At 45.0% G+C, this 24,179-nt stretch overlaps 1 protein-coding gene across 1 annotated transcript in view; it reads right to left on the bottom strand.

Annotated features, from left to right (window-relative positions):
• The window catches only part of PLEK (pleckstrin), a 52,777-nt gene extending 33,294 nt beyond the window's left edge, over positions 1-19,483 (bottom strand). Inside the window, exon 1 of the mRNA XM_083175739.1 lies at positions 19,375-19,483. Within this exon, the coding sequence (XP_083031865.1) occupies positions 19,375-19,422 (48 nt within the window). The 5' untranslated portion in view covers positions 19,423-19,483. The remainder of the gene's footprint in view (positions 1-19,374) is intronic.
• Positions 19,484-24,179: the final 4,696 nt, after the last annotated feature.

Genomic DNA, 24,179 nt, shown 5'->3' on the forward strand with positions numbered 1-24,179 from the left:
TTCACATGGATTCAGGCAGACACAGCTCACATGGTCCAGCCTTATACAGCATTTGATGGTGAGTTTATCACTCAAAACTGTGTCACCATGAACCCATTTAGGCAGTTATATATGCTAGCAATACCAGTTACACTCTAGCATATATCTTGTATATGTAATGCCATGCCTGTATGCACAATGTTATGTGTATTGCATATGTTTACCTAGCATTTTCCTATGTGCAAATTGTAATTACATGTTTATGTTTGTTTACAGTTTATGTGATGCGATGCGATTTTAAATTGTATAAGCCCCTATACGATTTTTTATTGTATAAGCACCCTAATGGGTGCTTACAATGTTAAATGCACCCCCACGCCACCCCCTCTATCAACGCCAACCTGAAGCGTGGTGAGCATAATACTCGCCACGTGTAATACTTTACATGTATTCCGCCACCCCTCGCGGGGCTCGCTACGCTCACCACGCTTCGGGCTCGGTGGCTCGCTGCGCTCGCCACACTATATATGATCAACTCCATGCCGACGTGGATAGTGGGATATGAAAAGGTCAGAGGACACGTACCGCCTCCCCTCGCGGGTTCGCTGCGCTCGCCACGCTACGGGTTGGCATTGATAGTGGGGGTGGCGTTGGGGGTGCTTTTAACATACTAAGCACCCATTACGGTGCTTATACAATTAATTATCTTATACGGGGCACATTTAACATTGAAAACACCCATTAGGGTGCTTATACAATTTTAAATCGTATACCATTGTACATGGCATACAATGGCATACATTGCGATGATATACAATCTAAAATTGTATAAAATCGTCTGCCATCGTGTAACATCACATCGCATACCATCATATGCCTTATAGTCTATAAGGCATACGATGGTATGCGATGCGATGCGATGGGTGCCGTGCTAGGAAACAAGTATGGGCGCCGTGCTTTCTGTTCTTCAGACATTGTATCAAGATCGATTATTATCAGGGGTGGGGAATCGCGGTAGGGGGGGTCGTGGGGGGCACCGTGAACCGCGGGAGGGGGGCCCGGGGGGTTGGCGCGGATTGTGGGAGGGGGGTCTCGGGGTGCCGCGAATCGCAGGAGGGGGGGTGTGTCACGGGGTGGGGCCGCGAATCGCGGGAGTCACCGGGGGTGCCGCGAATTGCGGGGGGTGTGCTGCAAATCGCGGGAGGGGGGCGCGGGGGGTGCCGCGAATCGCCACAAGAAAAAATCAACACAGAAAGGTCAACACATGTAAATGTTGACATAAGTGTGGCACTTCATTGGTGTCCATTTCGACACATGAGAATGAATATGAAAACATTGAAAAAGTGAAAAATAAATCTTGTCAACCTTTTTCATTGTCGACCATAGCCATGTCAGTGTTTTGCATGTGCCATTTAATCGTGGGGATGCCGTGAATGGGGGGGGGGGGGGGGGAGTGGAGGGAGGTATGGTGCATACCTCCCAACATGACCCTCTCCAGGAGGGACACATTGCTCTGTTTCTGGACTTTCTTCTTAATTTATGGATTACCATCACCTGTGCTTAAACACCTTTCTTATCAATTACCCTGTTTAAAACAGGTGATGACAATCATAAATTAAGATGGAAGTCCACAACCCAGCGTTACAGCTCCAGACACACTTTGAGTGACAGATGTAGCCAAATATATAAGTGATATATGTATATGTGTGTGTGTGTGTGTCAAAATGGAGAACAGGAGGGGCGCTCCATAGTGAATAAATGATGATTTTAATAAAGGACAATAAAAGCAGATCCAATAGAGAGCAACTCTGTACTCTTACCGAACAATAAAACACTGTGGGCTGGTTACCACAAGATACAATCTAGATCACCCAGGCAACCTCCTACCACGATCTGGAGCACTGCTGGAAACCCCAATCACCCACTGGGATCACCATCGGCGAGAACAGCAGGGCGGGAGACCACACAGGAACAGACGCGAACAGGTGAGCCGGCACAGTCGGAGCGGGCGTCACAGGCCCCGCTCTAACGCGTTTCGTAGTACAACTTCGTCAGAGGTGATCCCAGCGGGATGTTGTTATTGATGTTAAAGATTGTGATTGATGAGATTGATTGATGTTGATGTTGGGATTGATGTTAAAGGGGGCAAATAGTTTCTGTTATCATTATGATTTAAAAAGAGTAAACACAGTTGTTTGACAATAAATGGCTTTACCCAACCACTAACCATGAGTGAAAGAAAAGTTTGTGAGTTATCACTTATATATTTGGCTACATCTGTCACTCAAAGTGTGTCTGGAGCTGTAACGCTGGGTTGTGGACTTCCATCTTAATTTATGATTGTCATCACCTGTTTTAAACAGGGTAATTGATAAGAAAGGTGTTTAAGCACAGGTGATGGTAATCCATAAATTAAGAAGAAAGTCCAGAAACAGAGCAATGTGTCCCTCCTGGAGAGGGTCATGTTGGGAGGTATGCACCTCCCTCCCTCCCCCCCCCCCCCCCCCCCCATTCACGGCATCCCCACGATTAAATGGCACATGCAAAACACTGACATGGCTATGGTCGACAATGAAAAAGGTTGACAAGATTTATTTTTCACTTTTTCAATGTTTTCATATTCATTCTCATGTGTCGAAATGGACACCAATGAAGTGCCACACCTATGTCAACATTTACATGTGTTGACCTTTCTGTGTTGATTTTTTCTTGTGGCGATTCGCGGCACCCCCCGCGCCCCCCCTCCCGCTATTTGCAGCACACCCCCCGCAATTCGCGGCACCCCCGGTGACTCCCGCGATTCGTGGCCCCACCCCGTGACACCCCCCCCCCTCCTGCGATTCGCGGCACCCCGAGACCCCCCTCCCACAATCCGCGCCAACCCCCCGGGCCCCCCTCCCGCGGTTCACGGTGCCCCCCACGACCCCCCTTACCGCGATTCCCCACCCCTGACCCCCCCTCCGGTCATTGCGGCAACCCCCCGCCCCCGCGACCCACCCTCCCGCGATTCACTGCAACCCCCCGCGCCCCCCCTCCCACAATTCGCGGCACCCACACCCCCTCTGCGACCCCCCCTCCCGCAATTCACGGCATCCACCCATGACCCCTCCTCCCGTGATTCGCGGACACCCCTCACCTCCTCCCTCCCCCCCACCCCCGCGCGTGATTCACGGCAACCCCAGGATTAAATGGCACATGCAAAACACTGGCACAGCTATGGTCGACAATGAAAAAGGTTGACATGAGTTTTTGAAGATTTATTTTTCTTTTTTTGAATGTTTTCATATTCATTCTCATGTGTCAACATGGACACTTATGTCAACATTTACATGTGTTGAACTTTCTGTTTTGATTTTTTCTTGTGGCGATTCGTGGCACCCCCCGTGACCCCCCACCCGTGATTTGCAGCACACCCCCCCGCAATTCGCGGCACCCCCGGTGACTCCCGCGATTCGCGGCCCCACCCCGTGACACCCCCCCCCTCCTGCGATTCGCGGCACCCCGCGCCCCCCCTCCCACGATTTGCGCCGCCCCCCCTCCCGTGGTTCACGGTGCCCCCCACGACGCCCCCTACCGCGATTCCCCACCCCTGACCCCCCCTCCTGTCATTGCGGCAACCACCCGCCCCCGCGACCCACCCTCCCGCAATTCACTGCAACCCCCCGCGCCCCCCCTCCCACAATTCGCGGCACCCACACCCCCCCCCCCCCCGCGACCTCCCCCTCCCACAATTCACGGCATCCACCCACGACCCCTCCTCCTGTGATTAGCGGACACCCCTCACCCCCTCCCTCCCCCCCCCCCCCCGCGCGCGATTCACGGCAACCCCAGGATTAAATGGCACATGCAAAACACTGGCACGGCTATGGTCGACAATGAAAAAGGTTGACATGAGTTTTTGAAGATTTATTTTTCTTTTTTTGAATGTTTTCATATTCATTCTCATGTGTTGACATGGACACCGATGAAGTGCCACACTTATGTCAACATTTACATGTGTTGAACTTTCTGTGTTGATTTTTTCTTGTAGCAATTTTTTTCCAGTGACAACTATGAACTATGTGCACGTCAACCTACACATCATCAACCAATTCTTTGTATAATATATAACACCTGTTCTGTTTTACTGTTGGTGCTTTAAGTCAGACCTTTTACTGCTACTATTACTGTTTATGTAAATGCTTCTGAATGACAGCAACATCCTACCATCCTTCTACAAGAATATATAACCAACTAGGTGATTCATCGCGCCCCGTGCCCCCCCCTCCCGCAATTCACGGACCCCCCGTGCACCCCCCTCCCACGATTCGCAACCCCCCTCGCGCAATTCATGCCCCCTCCCACGCTTTGCGGACCCTCTCCTGCGATTCGCCGACACCTGCGCCCCCCCTCCCTTGATTCACGGCACCCCCGCACCCCTCCCGCAATTCACGGCACCCCTAAGCCCCTCTTTAGTCCCCCATATACTCACACACCCCTATCACTACCCAGCTTCCTGCTCTCCTGAACCGTAACTTCCACCACTGGGGAGTCGCTGACGCTGTTTTGCCCACATGCCCCTATCATGCCTCATAGCCCAGCCTCCTGCTCTCATGCACCCGAACTCCCACCCAGTAGGAGGAGACACTGACTAAGGGCCATCCTGTACTGCCACGCTGGACCCTCACCCACTGGCAGAAGCTGCACAGTATCTCCCACCCTCCTCTTTAGTCCCCCTTATGCCCACACACCCCTATCACTACCCAGCCTCCTGTTTTCCTGTGTCGTGACCTCCGCCAGTGGGGAGCCGCTGACTCAGAAACACCCTACTATACTATTGCACACACACACCTAAACAACATGCACACACAGCCCCCCCCCCACACCCACAAATGTCACTGTACCATCCACACTATCAATGTACATCTTACTCTGTAACCGCTTTTTAATTAAACAAAACAATACACACCCCCTTCCACATCATATGCTCTCTATTTAACACATTTCACCTATAACTCAAGTTGCAATACAGGCCATCTTTCATACAATTCTAACCATCTTTCTCATATGCAAATGTTCACAAATTAAGGGGGCGCAGCCCCTTACGACGGTGTGAAGAGCGCCCGTAGGGCGCGATGAATCACCTAGTCATTCATATTCTCTGACATATGGCCAGAAATTCCCAAATTCTGCTAGGGTATGTAAACTTATGAGCACAACTGTATACATAGCAAACTGTATCTTGAGGTGATGAAAACTGGGCTAGATTCAAAGTGTTTGATCAGAAATACTGAAAAATATACTTCTTATTTGAGTATTTTGTTTTATTGGAGAATTCCATGGTAATCAAAAATATTTATTTATTAAGTTTCTTATATAGCGCAGCATATTCTGTTGCACTTTACAAAGGAGACAGTGATACAACAAACAGGGTATTTACAAACATTCAAAGGTATGAGGGCCCTGCTCGCAAGCTTACAATCTATAGGAAGGGATGTTGCAAAAAGTTGTAATTTCCCTCAGCTTTACTCAGGACAGATCACCGTATCCGCGGTAACGGTCTGACTGCTCCTCCGCGACTCATTATCCAAAAGCAAAGTGACGGCAGTGGTCATGTCAGCACTTATACAGTATAAGCCTCTGAGTGGCTGTTTCCTCTGACAGGCATGTCATGTCATATCGTTACAGCTCTGTCTGTTATAGATAGGTACATCATTACTTGCCATCTAAATTTCCTTTAGGAAGCACAGAGCTTACGCAAGTTCCTTTCACATGATTTGGTCAGCTTTTTGGGGATTGCTCAGCAAAGTGAGTTCCCTTACTATATCACTCACATTTTTACTAGTTTATAAATACAGTATATTAGGTTATATACATACAACACAGTCTGTGACATGGCAGGTAGGAGCTGATTGGCCGGCTGTTTATCACTCTCAATTTTATCGCTTTTGAAGCTTAGAGAATCTGGCCCAAGGAGAGAGGGACGAGGGGAGAGAAATAGAGGAGCAAGGGCGAGCAAAGTTGTGATACTCTGTAACTCATTCTGTCCCCCCTTTAGTAATGTCTGATCTCACCAGCACCAGTTTTCTCACGTACTGGGGCCGGGTCTCCTGAAAACTGTATTTTCTGAGGTTTAACTTCATTTTTAAACTATGGTATGACAAGCAATGTATTTATAATCTAATGCAGTGGTCGAAGTGGGGCGGTATACGGGGGTATGGCATACCCCCACTTTAATCTGAAGATAAAAAAAATATATATTTTTTCCCCCTCAGGATGCTCTCTGATCACTCAGCAGCGCATATTGTGCTTTTGTAATACCCCTGTACAACGGGGCAGTCTGGCAGGTGACGTTGATGGACAGGGGGGTGTCCGAAGGTGCGCACTATATTCACTCTTTACTTTTCCATACCCCCACTTCAAAATTTCCATACCCCCACTTCAAAATTTCCACTTCGACCACTGGTTTGAATACTGTCAGACAGGAGCTGATTGGCTGGCTGTTTATCACTCCCCATTTTATCACTTTTGAAGCTTAGAGAATCAGGCCCCTTATCTTTTTCTCATTCCCCCCAGCCCCCTTCTCTCTCCCCCTTCTCTCCCCCCCCCCCCCCCCCCCCACTAAGGGATATTATAGTGAGAATAGTGGGGGTAGGTGTGGGGAGGGTGATGTTATCAGGATTTTGCTATGGGGCCCACAAAATTATAGAAACACTCCTGCCCATGGGTTCTATCACACTGCCTCTCAGAGGGATCCATACTTGACACACACAGGGGCGGATTTAGGGATGAGGGCGCCCCTAGGCACAATAATAATATTCTCACCCCCACACCCCCCCCCCACCTAATTGTATTATTTTTATTGATTACTTATATGCCCTCATTTGATAATAGCCAATATAATGGATTTATAAAAAAAGCGACTAACTGTGACATGTTCTTTTATTATGAATACATATTTACTAAGTAGAACAGTTACAGGGGCAGTATCTGCATGTCCTATCCATTTACACTCTATACAAGATGGAATATGGTACAGTGCAGTGGATATTTTGCAGTTATTGGTACATTTTGGGCTGACAGTACTATCACAGGCATCCAAGTGCCGCCTCCAAACGTGTGCCGCCTCTAGGCACGTGCCTCACGTGCCTAATAGGAAATTCGGCTCTGGACACACATAGGACTCCAGTTCATATACATGGAAGTGTTTTCATTGCAAAGGACCGCTCTTTTGTCCTTTGTGATTTTCTTCATGCATACAATGTAGATACCGTATTTTCCGGCGTATAAGACGACTTTTTTCCCCTGAAAAACATGCCTCCAAGTGGGGGGGTCGTCTTATACGCCGGGTACACTTCAGTTGGGATCAGGCCAGGCTGTGCAGGGTTAATGGAGGGGAGCCGCTGCAGCATTCCTGAGTGACAGGAAGAAGAGGAAGCCACAGGATTGGCTGGCGCCGGGAGGAAGAGGCGGGCAGTGGAAGAGAGGAGAAAGGAGCGTGCACCATGCAGGGAACTCACGTGTAGCCAGAGAGAGGGTGCCGCACCAGTGCCGTGATGACCGTTTCCCACACCGACGCAGCACAGCCGCTGAAAAGGGAGGCCACACAGTGTAGCCGAGGCCAGAGCAGACAGAGGCGCCGGGGACAGCAGCACAAGGGACCCGCCACCCGCCGCAGCACACGTGGAGACCGGAGCCATGGCACTCAGGGGGAGAGGCTCCCCACAGGTACAGCTCCCACCCACTCGACCACGCACCACAGCAAAGGGGGATCAGGGACAGGCACTCCAGTTAACAGCAGCAGATTATGCCGGTAGTCGGGGAACCCCTCCAGCCTAACCCTCTGCCTCCAGTTCTAGCACCCCTGCCTGAGGGACACTAGGTCCTCCGAACGCCCCCTGTGATTGACAGCCCAGCAGTATTCCCTCCAGGATACACAGACTGGCTACTTGCTATATCCCATCCAGTATCGCACGGTACGTTTTATTTGGTGTGTGGAAGAGGGGGTAGTCTTATAGGGCGAGTATATAACAAACTCTACATTTTGAGTGGAAATCTTGGGGGGTCGTCTTATACGCCCAGTCGTCTTATACGCCGGCAAATACGGTAGATAGATAGATAGATAGGCAGATAGATAGATAGATAGATAGATAGATAGGCAGATAGGCAGATAGATAGATAAAGAAACAGCATCAACAAAACAAAAAAGTGACTTACAGTCCCTAATGAAGGGGGGACTTTCAAATATGGCAGAATTTTAGTAAGGTCCAGGGAAATATTCTTCAAAGAAGGAGATTAGAACTTAATGACATGCACTGACACTGCAGAGACATAGGTAGGGGGAATTTGAGGAAGATTTACCTCACAGAAAGAGTAGTGTATAAACGGAATAGCCTCCCATCAAAGGTGGTATTGGCTATGGGGTATATTTACTAAGAATTGTAATTGATGTTAACTTGATCAGTCACTTTGGATATTGCCGAAACTCAGATGACCTTTGTTTTACAAATCTCGGAAATTTCGGCAGAATCAGGATTTCATGAATCGTGTTTTTCAATGGTGTATGACATCGAGATTGAGTCAAAATCTTAAATTACTATAGTCAATATTGTACGGTTCTGTGCTCTGGGAGTTCAAGGGAAATCGCATAGTCAAAATCTCACTGCATGTATAAGGTACTTAAGACAGTAAATAAAATGAAAAGCTCGGGATAGCCATAAGAATATCCTAACAAAGCCATGAGGAACAAATAGGTTTGAAGTTGCCAGATAAATGAAAAAAGGGCAGACTCGATGGACAGAGAGGTTTTAATCTGCTGTCAAATTCTATGTTTTTATTATATATATATATATATTATATACTATAGATATATGGCCTTTATGCCATAGGCCAGTGACACCCTGGGGTACCTTGGGGCACTTGCAAGGGTGCACTGGGTTGGTGGTCGAGGCCAATTCAACTTATTTATGGTAAATGTGTAATGCTGGGTACACACCAGGACGAACCTGCTCGTGAGCAGGTCGTCACAGGAATGTAAGACCCGCTCACGAGCTGACGGAGCCGCCGACCGGCACAAAAAAAGCCCCAGATGTATACGCGATCCAATCGCGACTCACAACCACTACAATGGTCGTTTCTGAGATCCTACCTGCAGCAGGTAGGATCTCAGAAAAGATCTAACGACCTGCGGGGCCGCACATCCGATCGGGACCGCACCAAAAGGGCAGCGAAATGGCCCAAAACACGGCCGATTTACATACAATTAGTCGAGATTGAATCTAAATTAGCTCGTTTTGGGCCATATCGTCCTGGTGTGTACCCCACATTAGGCAAAACCAGAGCTTGTGGCTTCCCATCAAATAATATTTGGGCAAGCAGAAGTGAATCCTGTCCCTCACTGCATAACTGAACTGCATGATGACATATGAAAACAATTTACTTCATTTAATATTTTTCCTGAAGTTGTCAATAAGAACCTTTTGGTCCCTGGGTGGCGGGAACATTTTTTACATACCGCAGGGTGTCGTTATGCTAATGCGATTTGGAACCACTACCATAAATCATGATTGTCAACCAACTTTGGGCCTTATTTTAGTTCAATCTTTCTGACAAAATCCTTCTTAGATGGAAAAAACCATGTGCACTGCAGGGGGGCAGATGCAACATGTGCAGAGAGAATTAGATATGGGTGAGTTATTTTGTTTCTTTGCAGGATAAATACTGGCTGCTTTATTTTTACACTGCAATACAGATATCAGTTTGTAGTAAAACCCCACCCAAATCTAATTCTCTCTACACATGTTAAATCTGCCCCACCTGCAGTGCACATGGTTTTGTCCATCTAAGAAGGATTTTGTCAGAAAGAGTGAACTAGAATAACCCCCTTTATTATGTCTATGCTGTATAAAACACTTCAATGTTGTCAATTTTGTGCAGTATATTGTAACAATTTCTCATTAGAACAGGTTAAGAACCATAGAACAAGAAGCAAACTTAGTAAACAAAGTAATATATTTTGAATCCCTTTCATTCTTATCTTTTTAGGCCCTCAATTATTTTCTATGCTATTATTTCATTGACAAACTTATTCACAGTAATGCTTTTTTATTGTTAAACTAGCTGAGGTACTCGCGTTGCTCAGTTTCATAACACGCTCCCCTGGACAAAGATCTGCCCGGGTTACACCAACATTAGACAAAGGTCCTGGCCACTTCAGTCGGTGTCCCAGACCATTTGCCATCCCTCTCTTAAGTCCTCATCCAAATCCATCAAGCTGAAGGCCCTGAACATGCTCCCCATGCACGTATTGTGCCAAGCATATACTTCACTGTGGTCGGCTCCCAAGTCCGACCATATAATTTTTAATAAACCCCATGTCCTCTACCTCCGCTATGTAATGCAAATTTGCCATATCTTGCTTCCCTGGCCCACTTTGTCTTGCTTCCCTGGCTGGACTGCTTTTTGGGCCCCCGAGACACCCATAGGGTCAGGATTGGGGGTCAAAGTGGCCATGAACTTAATCTTGACGCAATCAAGCTACCTCACATTGGTTTAATCTAAAACAGTCCAACAGTTTCCGAATGCATACTGGACAAACAAATAGACAAATAACAGATGACAAATATGTAAGAGATCATGACTTTGGGGGACCATGCTCCTCCCACTACATAACTTTCAGTCTGTGGCTTCCTGCTACCTCCATTCTCCTCTTTGCATCATTTCACTGCCCATGTCACATGCAGCCCTGACCTCACTGACACATCATGCATCTCCTGATATACTATGTGCTAATGGGAGACCCATCTCCTCACACTATATAACTCTCAGTCTGTGGCTTCCTGCTGTCTCCATTCCCCTCCTCAGTGTTGCTAGGGTTTGTATCTTGCTTCACTGACCCACTTTCTGCATTGGACGGACCCCTTTTTGGTCCCCTGGGACCCCAACGGGGTCGGGATTGGGTAACTTAGTAGCCATGAACCTATCTGGACCCAACCAAGCCACCTCGCTAAAGCTTTTGATATGGTGCCTCATAAAAGGTTATTAATGAAACTAGGCCATTTGGGATTAGAAGATAAAATTTGTAATTGGATTAAAAACTGCTTGCACAATCGGGGACAGAGAGTGGTGGTAAATGGCATACATTCCAGCTGAAGTAAGGTCCAAAGTGGAGTCTCGCAAGGTTCAATATTGGGACCCACCTTGTTTAATATATTCATTAATGATATTGGTAGTGACATTGTGCGTAAAATTGCAATATTTGCGGACGACATGAAATTGAGTAAGGAAATTAACTCAAGAGAGGAAACAGTATAAAAGTGACTTAAATAAACTGGAAAGGTGGGCAAAAAGGTGGAACATTCAGTTTAACGTTGATAAATGTAAAGTAATGAATTATGGGAACAAAAATGAACAAGCTACTAATAGGCTAAATGGAGTTATTATAAGGAATTCTGTCTTGTTTTACTTACCCAGTATTAACCCCACCCTCATGCACCTGGGTAATGTTACTGAACTAATTGAGCATCTACCACTATCTGTATGTATGCTGTAGAGAAGGACTTGGGGGTCATCATAGATAAAAAAAATAGGGTAATAGTGCAGCAGCAAAAGCAAACCGGACACTGGCATGCATTAAAAGGGGAATTCAAGGGATGCCAATGTGATAGTGCCTCTGGTACTTCTTTACTTTCACGGCGCCAGCATGGCGCCGCGCGTACTTCCGGGTTACGCTCGCCACTAACTAAGTAAAATAAACTAAGTTAACGCCATGCCAACATGGATAGTTCATACCTCCACTATCCATGTTGGCATGGAGTTGATTTTAATTAGCGTGGCGAGCGTAGCGAGCCACCGAGCCCGCAGCGTGGGCGAGCGAAGCGAGCCCCGTAAGGGGACTCTGACGCGCGGCGCCATGCTGGCGCCGTGAAAGTACAGAAGTACCGTGCCTCTTTACAAGGCAGACCACACTTGGAATACTGTGTTCAGTTCTGGGCACCGCACCTTAAAAAGGACATAAATGAATTGGAACAGGTACAGAGAAGGCGACTAATAAAGTTCTAGTAAAAGGTCTTGAATAACTAGAATACAGATAGGTTAACCAAACTGAATATGTTTCCACTGGAGAAACGGAGGTTGATAGGTGATATGATTAGTATGTTCAAATACAGGATTGGGAATCATATGGAACTGGGAGATAATTTGTTCACTGACAGACCTATACTTAGGACACGCCGGCATGTACTGAGGCTCGAGGAAAATAAATTCCATACTGAATTAAGAAGAGGATTCTTCACCATTAGAGCAGTAACATTATGGAACTCATTGCCGATGGGGGAGGGTAAAGCAACTACTGTTAATGAATTTAAGTAAAAACTGATGGCCACTAAGGGAATCCTATAGATATGACAGTCAAGTCAGTAGTTACAAGTCAAATAGGTTGAACTCGATGGACTAATGTCTTTTTTCAGCCTTAATTACTATGTTATCATGTATGTTACTATGTTACCTCGCATTGGTTTTGTCCAAATTGGTCCAATGGTGTCCGAATGCATACCAGACAAACAAATAAACAAATAAATAACAGATGACAAATCAGTAAGAAATGTCATACCCAGGACACTTATACCCCTTTCACACCGCACTTATATATAACGGTAAATTGCTGTTTTTTTCACATTTCAACACGTTTACGTGCCAGAGTTGATTTACCGGTTAAAGATAACCGGTATTTCAAAACATTTAAAAAGCAGAGTCCTACACGTTTCAGAGACGTTTTTTTATGCAGTGAGAATGGCTCTAAAATGGTATTTAGCAAAAAAAAAAAACAGATTACAGACCTGTGATAGGCTGTCCCCTGCATTCTGCCTTGAAACGTGTTGAGGGGATCAAAAACGGGTTGACCGATGTGAATGGTATTTAACACGGTAATCTACTGCAATTGTCAAGGCTCAGACCCATTTTAAATACCGTTTTAAAATGCCGTATTTTAAAACGTTTAGGCAGTGTGAAAGTGGTATTATTGTTCTTGGTATCTTTTATCTGAAAAACATTTGTCCCTGATTACATCCTTTTATTTTATTTTTTATTTTTGTTTCTTAGCTGAATTGACAGACAACATAGTGTAAATTTGCTTCTGTTGACGTAAGCTCTTTGTATATTTATTCATTTATAATGCTAATTATGTCACATTTTATTCAATGAAATTATGTTATGGCAATGCCTGCATGGTGTAGTGGCATTTGTCTGCCAAAACTGCCAGTGATGTGGATAGATGTACCTGGCAAGCATCAAGATGTTATTAGCAAAACATGTTTGTATTACAGATACAACATTAGAGCTGTGCCAATTATACAGCTTCTCTAGTGTCCTAAGATGTAAACAGAGTAGTACAAGTTGTAACAAATAAGATAGGGCAGTATCATAGAGATGTGATAAGGCAGCATACGATATAACAGAGCAGTAAAAGATGTAACAGATGAGATAGAGCAGTATATGATGTAACAGATATGATAGGGCAGTATATGATGTAAGAGATGTGATAGGGCAGAATATGATGTAACAGATGTGATAGGGCAGTATATGATGTAACAGATGTGATATGGCAGTATATGATGTAACAGATGTGATAGGGCAGTATATGATGTAACAGATGTGATAGGGCAGTATATGATGTAACAGATGTGATAGAGAAGTATACAATGTAACAGGGCAGTATAAAATCTAACAGATGTAATAGAGCAGTATAAGATGTAACAGATGAGATAGGGCAGTATGAGATGTAACAGATGTGATAGGGCAGTATATTATGTAATAGGGCAGTATATGATGTAACAGATGTGATCGAGAAGTATACAATGTAACAGGGCAGTATAACATCTAACAAAGCAGTAACAGATGTAACAGAGCAGTATAAGATGTAACAGATGAGATAGGGCAGTATGAGATGTAACAGATGTGATAGGGCAGTATATGATGTAATAGGGCAGTATATGATGTAACAGATGTGATAGAGAAGTATACAATGTAACAGGGCAGTATAACATCTAACAAAGCAGTAACAGATGTAACAGATGTAACAGAGCAGTATAAGATGTAACAGATGAGATAGGGCAGTATGAGATGTAACAGATGTCATAGGGATGTATATGATGTAACAGGACAGTATAAGATGTAACAGGGCAGTATAAAATGTAACAGATGAGATAGGGCAGTATGAGATGTAACAGATGTGATAGGGATGTATATGATGTAACAGGGCAGTACACGATGGAACAGGGCAGTATAATATGTAACAGATGTAACAGATGTTATAGGGCAGTATAATGGGATACGATCAGCTGGCATTCAATATACTTACGCAGACATTCCCAATGCCTTCAGAAGGCCAGCACTATATATCGAAAACATCAGGATGCCGACCCCTGAATACCAACAGCCAGCATTCTGATTGGGGAGTATGTGGAGCGAGTTAGGGTCAGGCTAGAGAAGATGGGGTTAGGTTTAGGCAGTAGTTGGGGGGACTCATACACAGGTCTGACTTCAAGTTGGACCCGATTTCCATTGAAGTACCCCAGCAGAATCCCGAGAGGGCTACATACGAATTAGCCATGTGCCATGTAAAAGACTACCAGAAAGCTGCCAGTGAGGAATAGGCTGTGGTAGCAAGTGTGGTTGGGGGTGGGGGTATGGGAAGGAGGTTTCACAACTACTATTCAATTGAACGAGTGGCTGTTGATTGATTTGAATAGGAGTTTTGAAATCTCCCGCCCACCGCTCCCGCAGACAGCGACAGGGCAAGGATTGGGGATTCTCAGAGGTGCAGAGTGGGGAGAGCACCTCTCCTGCCCGCCATAAAGTGCAGGGGGAGATGGCTAAGCCCATAAATAAATACATGTTATCAACCTCAGCACTGAGTGTATCAGATGCCTTATGGCCCCCGGGAATCAGCATAAACTAAGCCATAACACACTGTTAAGCCCACCCCTTGGACTCCTGTAAAACTAGTCAATTAGAATCCAAGGGTGGATTTAACAGTCTGTAATGGCTAATGCTGATGCCCGATGCCCGATGCACTAAGCACTGGCGATCCCCAGCACATACATGATAACCGGTATGTATACATGTGCTTAGCACTCACCCTCTCTGCTGGCGCTGTATGTATCGGGTGCCATGCAGCCTCCGGGTATCAGCATAATGCTTCACATACTCCTAAGCCTGCCCCCAACTCCTATGAAACCAGCCAATGGGATTCTGAGGGTGATCCGAGTACTCTAATAAAAAATGAAGCTACCAGACATATATTCATTTGAAACAACAGCTCAACATGGAAAAGTGTAACACTTGGTATACTACAAGAAGAGGCGGAGTTAGACCTCAGGATACTGGTTTGTGGCCCGCCACCCTCCAACAAACCAAACATTGCCGTATCAACCCAGGTTGATCTGCGGTCTGAAAGCACCACTGGCTAAATTCCTGGGTCGAGCAACCCGGCATTTCTAGGGACCAGTATCCAAATCCCAGGTGTGACTCTGCATTTGCTGTGTGAAAGTGTCATTTTTCAAATCAAGCCTGTAACATGGCAGTTAGGGGCTAATTGGCTGGTTCTTTCCCCCCATCCACATTATCTCTCTCCACGGCTGAGAACATAGGGGGTTATTTTGGTTCACTCCTTCTGGCAAATTCCTTCTTAGATGGAAAAAACCATGTGCACAGCAGGTGGGGTAGATGTTACTTGTGCAGAGAGAATTAGATTTGGGTGGGGTTTTACTTCAAAGTGAGATCTGTATTGCAGTGTAGAAATAAAGCAGCCAGTATTTTCCCTGCAGAGAAACAAAATAACTCACTAAAATCTAATTCTCTATGCACATGTTACATCTGCCCCCCTGCAGTGCACATGGTTTTGTCCATCTAAGAAGGAATTTGCCAGAAGAAGTGAACCAAAATAACCCCCATAGACCCCTAAATACTGCATCATAGACTTGCTTATGGAACTGCATTTTGTGCACTGTGTTTCTACATACCATTGCCGTAATCAGGAGGATGTGGAGCATGTTTGGCAATGTATAAAATCATTGAATAGCGGAGTCGCTTTATCCACCATCTCTAAAATGTAGTTGTGTGGTGCTAATGCCTTTCAGCAAATAATATTTTTGTAATAAATGCCATTATCAAGCTTCATTGTACAGTGCATCCTCCCACACTCAGACCAAAAGGGGAACTCTTTCTGCACCATCAGTCCATACAGTTTGTGTGTACAATGTATTTTACATCTGCTGAACTTGTCCACTGGAATGAGCATGTGATCACAGTTGGGGATCAGTCTTCGAGGCACCATGTGCAGAACACGGAAATATCCCACCCACCCTAAACTGCAATCATAGCAGGAATATATACAAATGAGTAGCAAAAATAACTTTGCCTTGTAATATGGTGATGTACAGTGTATCGCCTACTCATTAAGAGTAGGCAAATGGAAAAGTACAGAAGTTGCCATCGTTTTATAGTCTGTGCTTGCAAAATTATAGGTAGAGGCTGTTTGGTTGCTAAGGGCACAACCTACCTACTTGTGCAGTCATTTCCCTGGTAACGCGGTCTCAGTATATATATCAGGGTAGCCAACCCTCCCGGAATGGCCGGGAGGGTCCCAGAAATCGGCCCCTCTCCCGGCCTCCCGGAAAGGGAGTCAACCCTCCTAGAAAGCTGTCCGACTCCCAGGAACCCTCCCTTTCGACGGGGGTCTGTGGGTCAGATGATGCGAATCGCGTCATTTTAGCGCCGCCCACCGCCGTGTAATGCCTGGAATACCGGCATTACACGGCGGGGGCATGGTTGAATGATGCGCCCGCTTTGGACACGCCCACAAGGCAGTCTCTCTCTGCCCCATCACGCCCCCTTCCCAACTCGCAGCAGTGGCCCCGCCCACTGCTTCACTGAACTGGCTGCCTTCTCCTGGAAAAGGCAGCCAGCAAGTAGATTTACTGGGGTCTAGATATGTGGCGATTTGGTGTCATTTTCTAAGCGATATGACTTAAGTTGTCTGGATCGTTTAGAAATTGACCCTACATCGCTCTGTGTGTAAAGGGGCATAACCATAGCACTGTGCGGCCCTGCGTGTCACTCTTGCCTGACTACGTAGATGATGCATGCATGAAAAATCTAGTCAGATCGCCAGTGTTCAACCCTCATATGTGGAATTACTCTACGAGGGTAGAGTTGTAGAACCGTTACCCATCTCAAGCAATCAGGTTGCACCTATCATTTCTGTTTTGATTTGTAGAAAATGACAGAATCGGATTGGTGGCAATGGGCAACTCCACCAGATGCCTGTTTTAGAAGATTTAGTAAATACTGTATGTGTGTCCCCAGAAAAAGCAAGGCTAACATTGTTGGATTTAATATCCCAGTTATAAAATACCGAAATTCTAGATGTTACGGGCTGATGTAGACGTGAATGTGCGTTGGTTTGCGGAGATTATCCCCAGTGTTCTCTCACTACGCATACTGCGGGGCTAAAGTAGGGGCGATGCACAGACCTACACATATCAATGGCATCAGGGTGAGTGCATGGAGCTATTCAATTAGCCGCGCTGTAAACCCGCACTGGTCCCGGTTGATATGTCGACAGTCAAAAGGTTGACCATTATTGGTCAACTATCAATAGGACGACACATGAAAAGGTTGACATTCGATACATTTTCATGTACGTTTTCGATTTTTTTAAAAACTACTTATTTTTACTTCATGTCGGCATGGAGGGAGAATATAGTACTGTGAGGAGCGAAGCGAGGCATCGAGACCAAAGCATGGCGAGTGCAGCGAGTCATTCAAGGGGACGCATTACAGTTATTGGGGGTCCATGGCAAAACTCAACCTTTTACTTTTATTGACCTTTTACCCATGTCGATCTATTTCCTGTCGACCAAAAGTGGCTGTCGACCACTATTATTATTACCATAATTATTATAATGAAAGGCCAATGTAATAAGCATTCATTCACTGTCAAGACAAAGGGGGTTATTCAATCTGTGCCGGTATTTCCTGACAGGGGAAATATCAGCACTCACCTATTTAATGTTGCCGTTAACAACAGCATTCAAGAGTGTCAAATGCAACATTTTCTTTAAAGTTGGATCTGTCTGTTGAAAACGGCTGCCGATTGTCAAATTCATACGGACGTTTTTGCCAATCCATGGACTTTCCAACACTTGACAGTCAGACTGTGTTAAATCAAGAATATTTCATAAACATAAAAATAAAAAATTCAATAAAGGGAATGATGTAGCAGTCAGTGGATGTAGGTCCCACTGTATAGTCACCCCCCCTCCACCACACACACACACACACACACACACACACACACACACACACACACACACACACACACACACACACACACACACACACACACACACACACAGACACTTTCAGATCTATCTGCTAGTTTCTTATAAACATGTAAATGGCTGAAGGATAAGTCAAATCTACTTAATTTAATTTATTCAATCACCCACAGCCATCTCCAGACGGGGGAGATTGCTGCGGGGCCCTATTCAATGCTGTCTTCCCCCGACAGCACTGAACAGGGGATCTCGGCAGAACGAGCCTGACTTCACAAGCAGTCGGGCTCGTTCTGCCGGGAAGCAACAAGCTCCCGGCTGCAGCTCTCCTCTTCCCCGCTGCAGCTCGCGGCCACGCCCCCATCCCATTCTGCTGCAGACGGGACATTGAATCCCGCCAGCTAGTTCTCGGTCGAGCAGACTGAGAATGGGACAGGGTCACGGCTGTCGGGCCAGCTCGACAGCCATGACCCCAGATTGAATACCCCCAAAGAGTTTTACTTGTAATGTGGATAATACAGGATAATAGTGCAATTCATATCGTTAAGAAATCAGACAGCTTTTCATGTGGTTATTTTATCCCAGCACCACATCATGTGCTATGGGTTTATCTTAGTGTAACATGCCTATATGTAGAGAATTTCCTAGCCATGTAAATAATACTAGTGGCCCTTCTTACTTGCAGCAAAGGGGCATAATGTGATATTCGTAGGCCCGTAGCAAATGTTTGTAAGGCCCCCTAGTTAGCAACTGACGGTGATAAATGTGTGTAAAACATATTACTTAGACAGTAAAGATGGGCCTCGTTCAGCTCTGGGCCCCATAGATGCACCCCTTGTACCTATGGTAGTTACGCCCTTGGCCATAGCAAACAATTCATATAGCTTCAAAATAAGTGAAGTGCAGCTGTCTATTAAGTAAAGCAACTTCTGTTATTAATGCTGTTTCCTCTAAATCCAGGTACTCCGCAATGCTCCAATAGACAGCTATAGTCATATACAGTACAGTACACAACAGGATTGTCCCCATTCTGTTCATTATTAGAAATGCTAACACAAGACATGTGTAGCTTATTACTTACCTTTTTCACTAGATAGCCCTCTCTTATTTTCTGTGGCTGTCTCTCCATCCTTAGCTCCTTGTCACTGGACGGTAAATGACGGTTTCCGAGGTTGGGACATATATATAGTGCAGCATCTGTTTCCTTGTAACTTTCACAAGATGACAAGTGGCCAATCACCTCCAGTGCTGATCATTTCCTCATTTCACATCTCCACAGTGGCAGCATTGGCCTGTAACACCATTGTGTGTGTGTGTGTTCCAACCAGAATATCATTCTGCAAATACACGATAAGCTGCGCAAATATATTTGTGCATTACAGGTGAAGAAAATGCGGAAAAGTGACTAAGTTCACTACACGATGATGAAGGGTTAGGGTGTCACAGTTAATAAAGTGTGTTCACAAAGGAAATGGTGTATCAGAATGTTTGAGCTTTACATTGTTTCTTAGTACAGTAGCTGCTGATGAGTTTTTACACATTACCGCAACACATAGTTGCCTACCCTTCTGCATTCTGCAGGAGACTCCCTGAATTAGAAGCAATCTCCCTCTCTCCCTCATTAGTCTAGCAATCTCCCTCATTTCACCTAGCCCACAGTACACTGTTACATTTTTTGGGGGAAAAAGGAATAAGAGATAGATACATTTACATTGAATCATCAGCACCATTTCCCAGCACTTTAGCAAGTATAGTAGCTCTTACTAACTGCATGGGGGTTATCTACATATGAATCTAAGTCATTTTAAAAGATTCCTCTCAGATGTAGCAGTACACACCCACGCTTCTAGGTGCCACGTTCACAATCTCTTTTCCCAATCTCTCCATATATGGAACTAGACACACCCATTGGGTGGAGCATGACACACCCCCTCAATGGGGTGCTGTGCATAATTCTTCTACCAACCATAATCTCCCTGAAAGTAGGCAAGTATGCAGCAACATCAACACACTCTGACAAGTTACACAGCTCAGCATAATAACATACAATAGTATATAGAGACAATGGAGAATATTGCTTAATATCTCCATGACAAAGACCACATGATCACTCAGGTACTGGCTCCTTTTGCTTTGTGATGACCTTTCTAAACACATGGGGAGGGGAGGGGGGGAATTTACTAAGCCAAATATGGCTGAAAAAAATCTTATTTGTATAGTAAAATACGATTTTTTTTTAGGCTATTCGGATTTTTGGCATTTACTATGCCAAAAATGAAACAATTTGTATTCGTATTTATGGCACATTCGTATTTGTATTTACAAATACGAATGTATACGCCATCGCTAAATACGAATAGGAATCATCATTCAAAAGAATGGTGATTCCTAATTTACTAGGCGGCCGTATTGAAAATTTTCCTTCTTGAGAAAGTTTCCAGCTGATTACGGAAACGAAACGCGTTGATGTCATCCCGAATCCTACGTTGGGTCTCTCTTTCATTGATATTGAATATCCCGCTGTCAGCTCACATGCTGTCATCCACCACCCCCTTCAGCTTTCTGCCCAGCAGCAGTGTGAATGGCTACTTGCTGCATGTGGGTCGGGACCCCGCTGTCAGCTTACACGCCGCCATCCATCTTCGGTTACGGCTGCTTGTCCAGCAGTAGCTAGAACAGTTACCACGCCCCCCCCCTGCACGCGGCTCTGGACCCAGCTGACGTACATGGACTCTTGCCACCCACTAACCTAGCCGCATGTTACGGGACTGTCTAACCACAAGCAAGTGAGATACACCATCAGCTTAAGGGTGAGTATATATACCAGCTATTACGCTACCTTATCTAACAAACCAAGATTTGTGTGTTACAGTTTCGCTGCCGATAGTTATCCCACCACCTTTTTACATATACAGTACTTTCCTTTTACGTACTGCTTGATAGATGGTACTGTTTCTGAAACTCAAAATAAGACAATATGGTGCAAAATAACGTTTTCAAAAGGATGTAATATTACTGTTCCTTTAAATGCACTCACATGGAATATGAAAAATAACAGCTTTGAGATCCTATCAGGATCAACAGTAATCTCCAAGCTCCTCCCTTATGTTCATGTTCTGTTGGCTCTGGGGAACTCAAAATGACAGGACATAGTGCAATTCCGTATTTTATATGTAATAAAATTTTATATACAAATGCACTCACAATAAAACATAAGAAAAAAGCATATCACCACTGAGGGTAAATGGTCTCCAGTCTTTATTCACACACCATGTATATATTATTCTTTATATTGTGCCTCAAGGGTCCTGAAGTACCTAAGTCATAAACAAATCAGCAAAATAAGGACCAGAGACTTGAGCCAACGTGACATTGAAATAATAAAAATGTCACCATTATACCCTAAGATAAAGATCGCAGTTGCGTTTATTTTACTTCTCTTGATTTAACTGTTTCTTAAGGCCCCATACACTAGGGCGAGGTATCGCATGTGCGCGCCTCGCATGTAACACCTCTTCAAATGACCCTGCTGCTAGATCACATGCAGTCCCATTATTTACCGCCCAGGATACTATGTATTTTTGGTGCAGCGGTTATAATCTCCCGATGCGATGCGCATGGTACCATTGGAATGAGTATATGACTTATAATTTGACACTTTTCACACTATTTATCAGCCCAGCGCATTGAAATCGTATAGAAAAAGGCCAAATTGTACTAGTGTATGGCAGCCTTTAGCTTTCTGTAAATATGTGTGCTGATGTGGGTAGCTCTTTGTGCTTATGCTCTTCAGTTTTTTTACATTTACTCTGCTTTCAATCTTTCCTCTATGTTCATTCGCTTCCTGGCCCTGGTACTGATTCTGAAATGGACGCAAATTCTCTTGCAGCTATGATTTAGTGCACATTGGGGGTGAAATGTAATAGGATGAGCGCTTCAGAAAGTGAGAGATTTGATAAGAAATCTCCAGTTTTTTTAAAGCGGCAATCATTTACACTGCAAAACCAGTTTGCTTTTGCAGTGTAAATGATTGCCGCTTTAAAAAAAAACGGGAGAGTCTTACCAAATCTCTCACTTTCTGAATCTCTCATCCTATTACATTTCACCCTGGGTGGGCAAAATATGCATATGTCGCAACATCCTGGATTTGTATTGAGGCATCCAGTAAAGTTATGCTTGTGTACGAAGATGAAGACATTGGACCCACATCGGTGGTCATTAACCGACCTTCTGAGAAACCTTGTTGGCACAGCATGGCCGCGGAAGGAAGATGTCAGATCCATGTTAACTGTGTAGTGGAACGCAGTCGCACAGATATGTATTTCTGAATCGTGCCCAGTGTGTGTATTACCAGCTTTCCCTAGTTCTATTACTGCTTCGCCACTTTTCAGCTACTGTACTGCATTCTGTCTTACCAGGGGCATATTTGTAATGGGTGCAGGGTGTGCGGTTCCCCCACCACACTACATGCATCCATTGACAATACTTAGCTCTCTGCTGAGTGCTGAAGTCACCGGTTAAACGGAGTCATTTTCCCAGGCAGAACTGCCCTGTGCCTTTCCAATCTCTATTGGCCTTATTTTGCATGTCCTTGTCTTTTCTTGTACAGTATGTTATATTTTACCATGCAGTACAGTATGTCCTAGTCTTTCCTTTCAAGTTCCTTTATCTTAGCTGTCCAGAGAGCACAGTGTCTTATGTGGTGGAATTGGGGGATGAAGAGGAATATTTCTGTGTGGAGAGAGATATGTCACAGAGCGAGGGTGAGGTCCTGTTCTCTGTCCAGTGTGGTAAGGACATTTCCTCTTGCAAAACAGGAAGCGCACAAGTCACATAGACGTGCAGAAAATTGTCACCTGGATTTTTCTTACAAAGAAAAAGACGACTAACCATACTTCCCTAACCTTCTGGAATGGCTGCAAGGCTACCGAAAATCGGGCCACCCTTCCGACCCCCACAGAAACATGGCCAAGTCTCCCGCCTACTCCACGGACCCCCACATTCCCCTCTGCAAAAACCTAATCTAACGATTGCCTTAGGGGTGGGGCCTGGGGATAAAATGTGGCACATGGCAGTGCCCATCACTGCCCCCCTAGCAGCACATGGGCGTCTTCTCTTCAGGCTTCTCCCATAGAGGAGCAGAAGATTGTAGACAAGAATGGTGCGGCACACATAACTGGTTTCCAACATATCAATCAGAGAGATAGATGTATTAAGCAGTGATAAGGGAGGAGAAGTGAGAAAGAGGAGAAGTGAGCCAGAGGAGAAGTTGCCCATGGCAACCAATCAGCACTGAAGTAACATCAGTAATTTGCATTATATTAACTTATGCAGAATAGCTGATTGGTTGCCATGGGCCACTTCTCCTCTGGCTCACTTCTCCCTTATCACTGCTTTATACATCTACACCCAGAATAACTTATTTGAACAATTATGATGTCTGCCGCTGTTGGCTGAGCAGCAGAATGTTGATGACATGTGAAGTGTCATACTTGTTACAGCATGCATCTAACCCTCTGATTATATTTCACAGTGTAATGTAGTATAATAAGTATAATGTAGTCCATCCATTGACTGATAACTTTAAAATGCTAAAGGAACGATCATTGGCTGTGACAAACAGCGACAGAGAATGTAACCTCTAATGTCATATACAGTGCAACATTGGCCTATAGGGCATATACTGGATGTTGCCAAGGCAACTGTCTGAAACACTCTGCTGTAGCTGTTTGCTTGGAACAATGGGGCAGATGTATTAAGCTTAACAAGAGATAAATGCAAGGGTGATAAGGAGAGATACACGTCCAGCCAATCAGCTCCTTACTGACTTTTTTTAAACACAGCCTGTAACATGGCAGTTAGGATGTGATTGGCTGGACGTTTATC

The sequence above is a fragment of the Crinia signifera genome, chromosome 3 (genome assembly GCF_055691185.1).
Source record: "Crinia signifera chromosome 3, ASM5569118v1, whole genome shotgun sequence".
Lineage (NCBI taxonomy): Eukaryota > Metazoa > Chordata > Amphibia > Anura > Myobatrachidae > Crinia > Crinia signifera.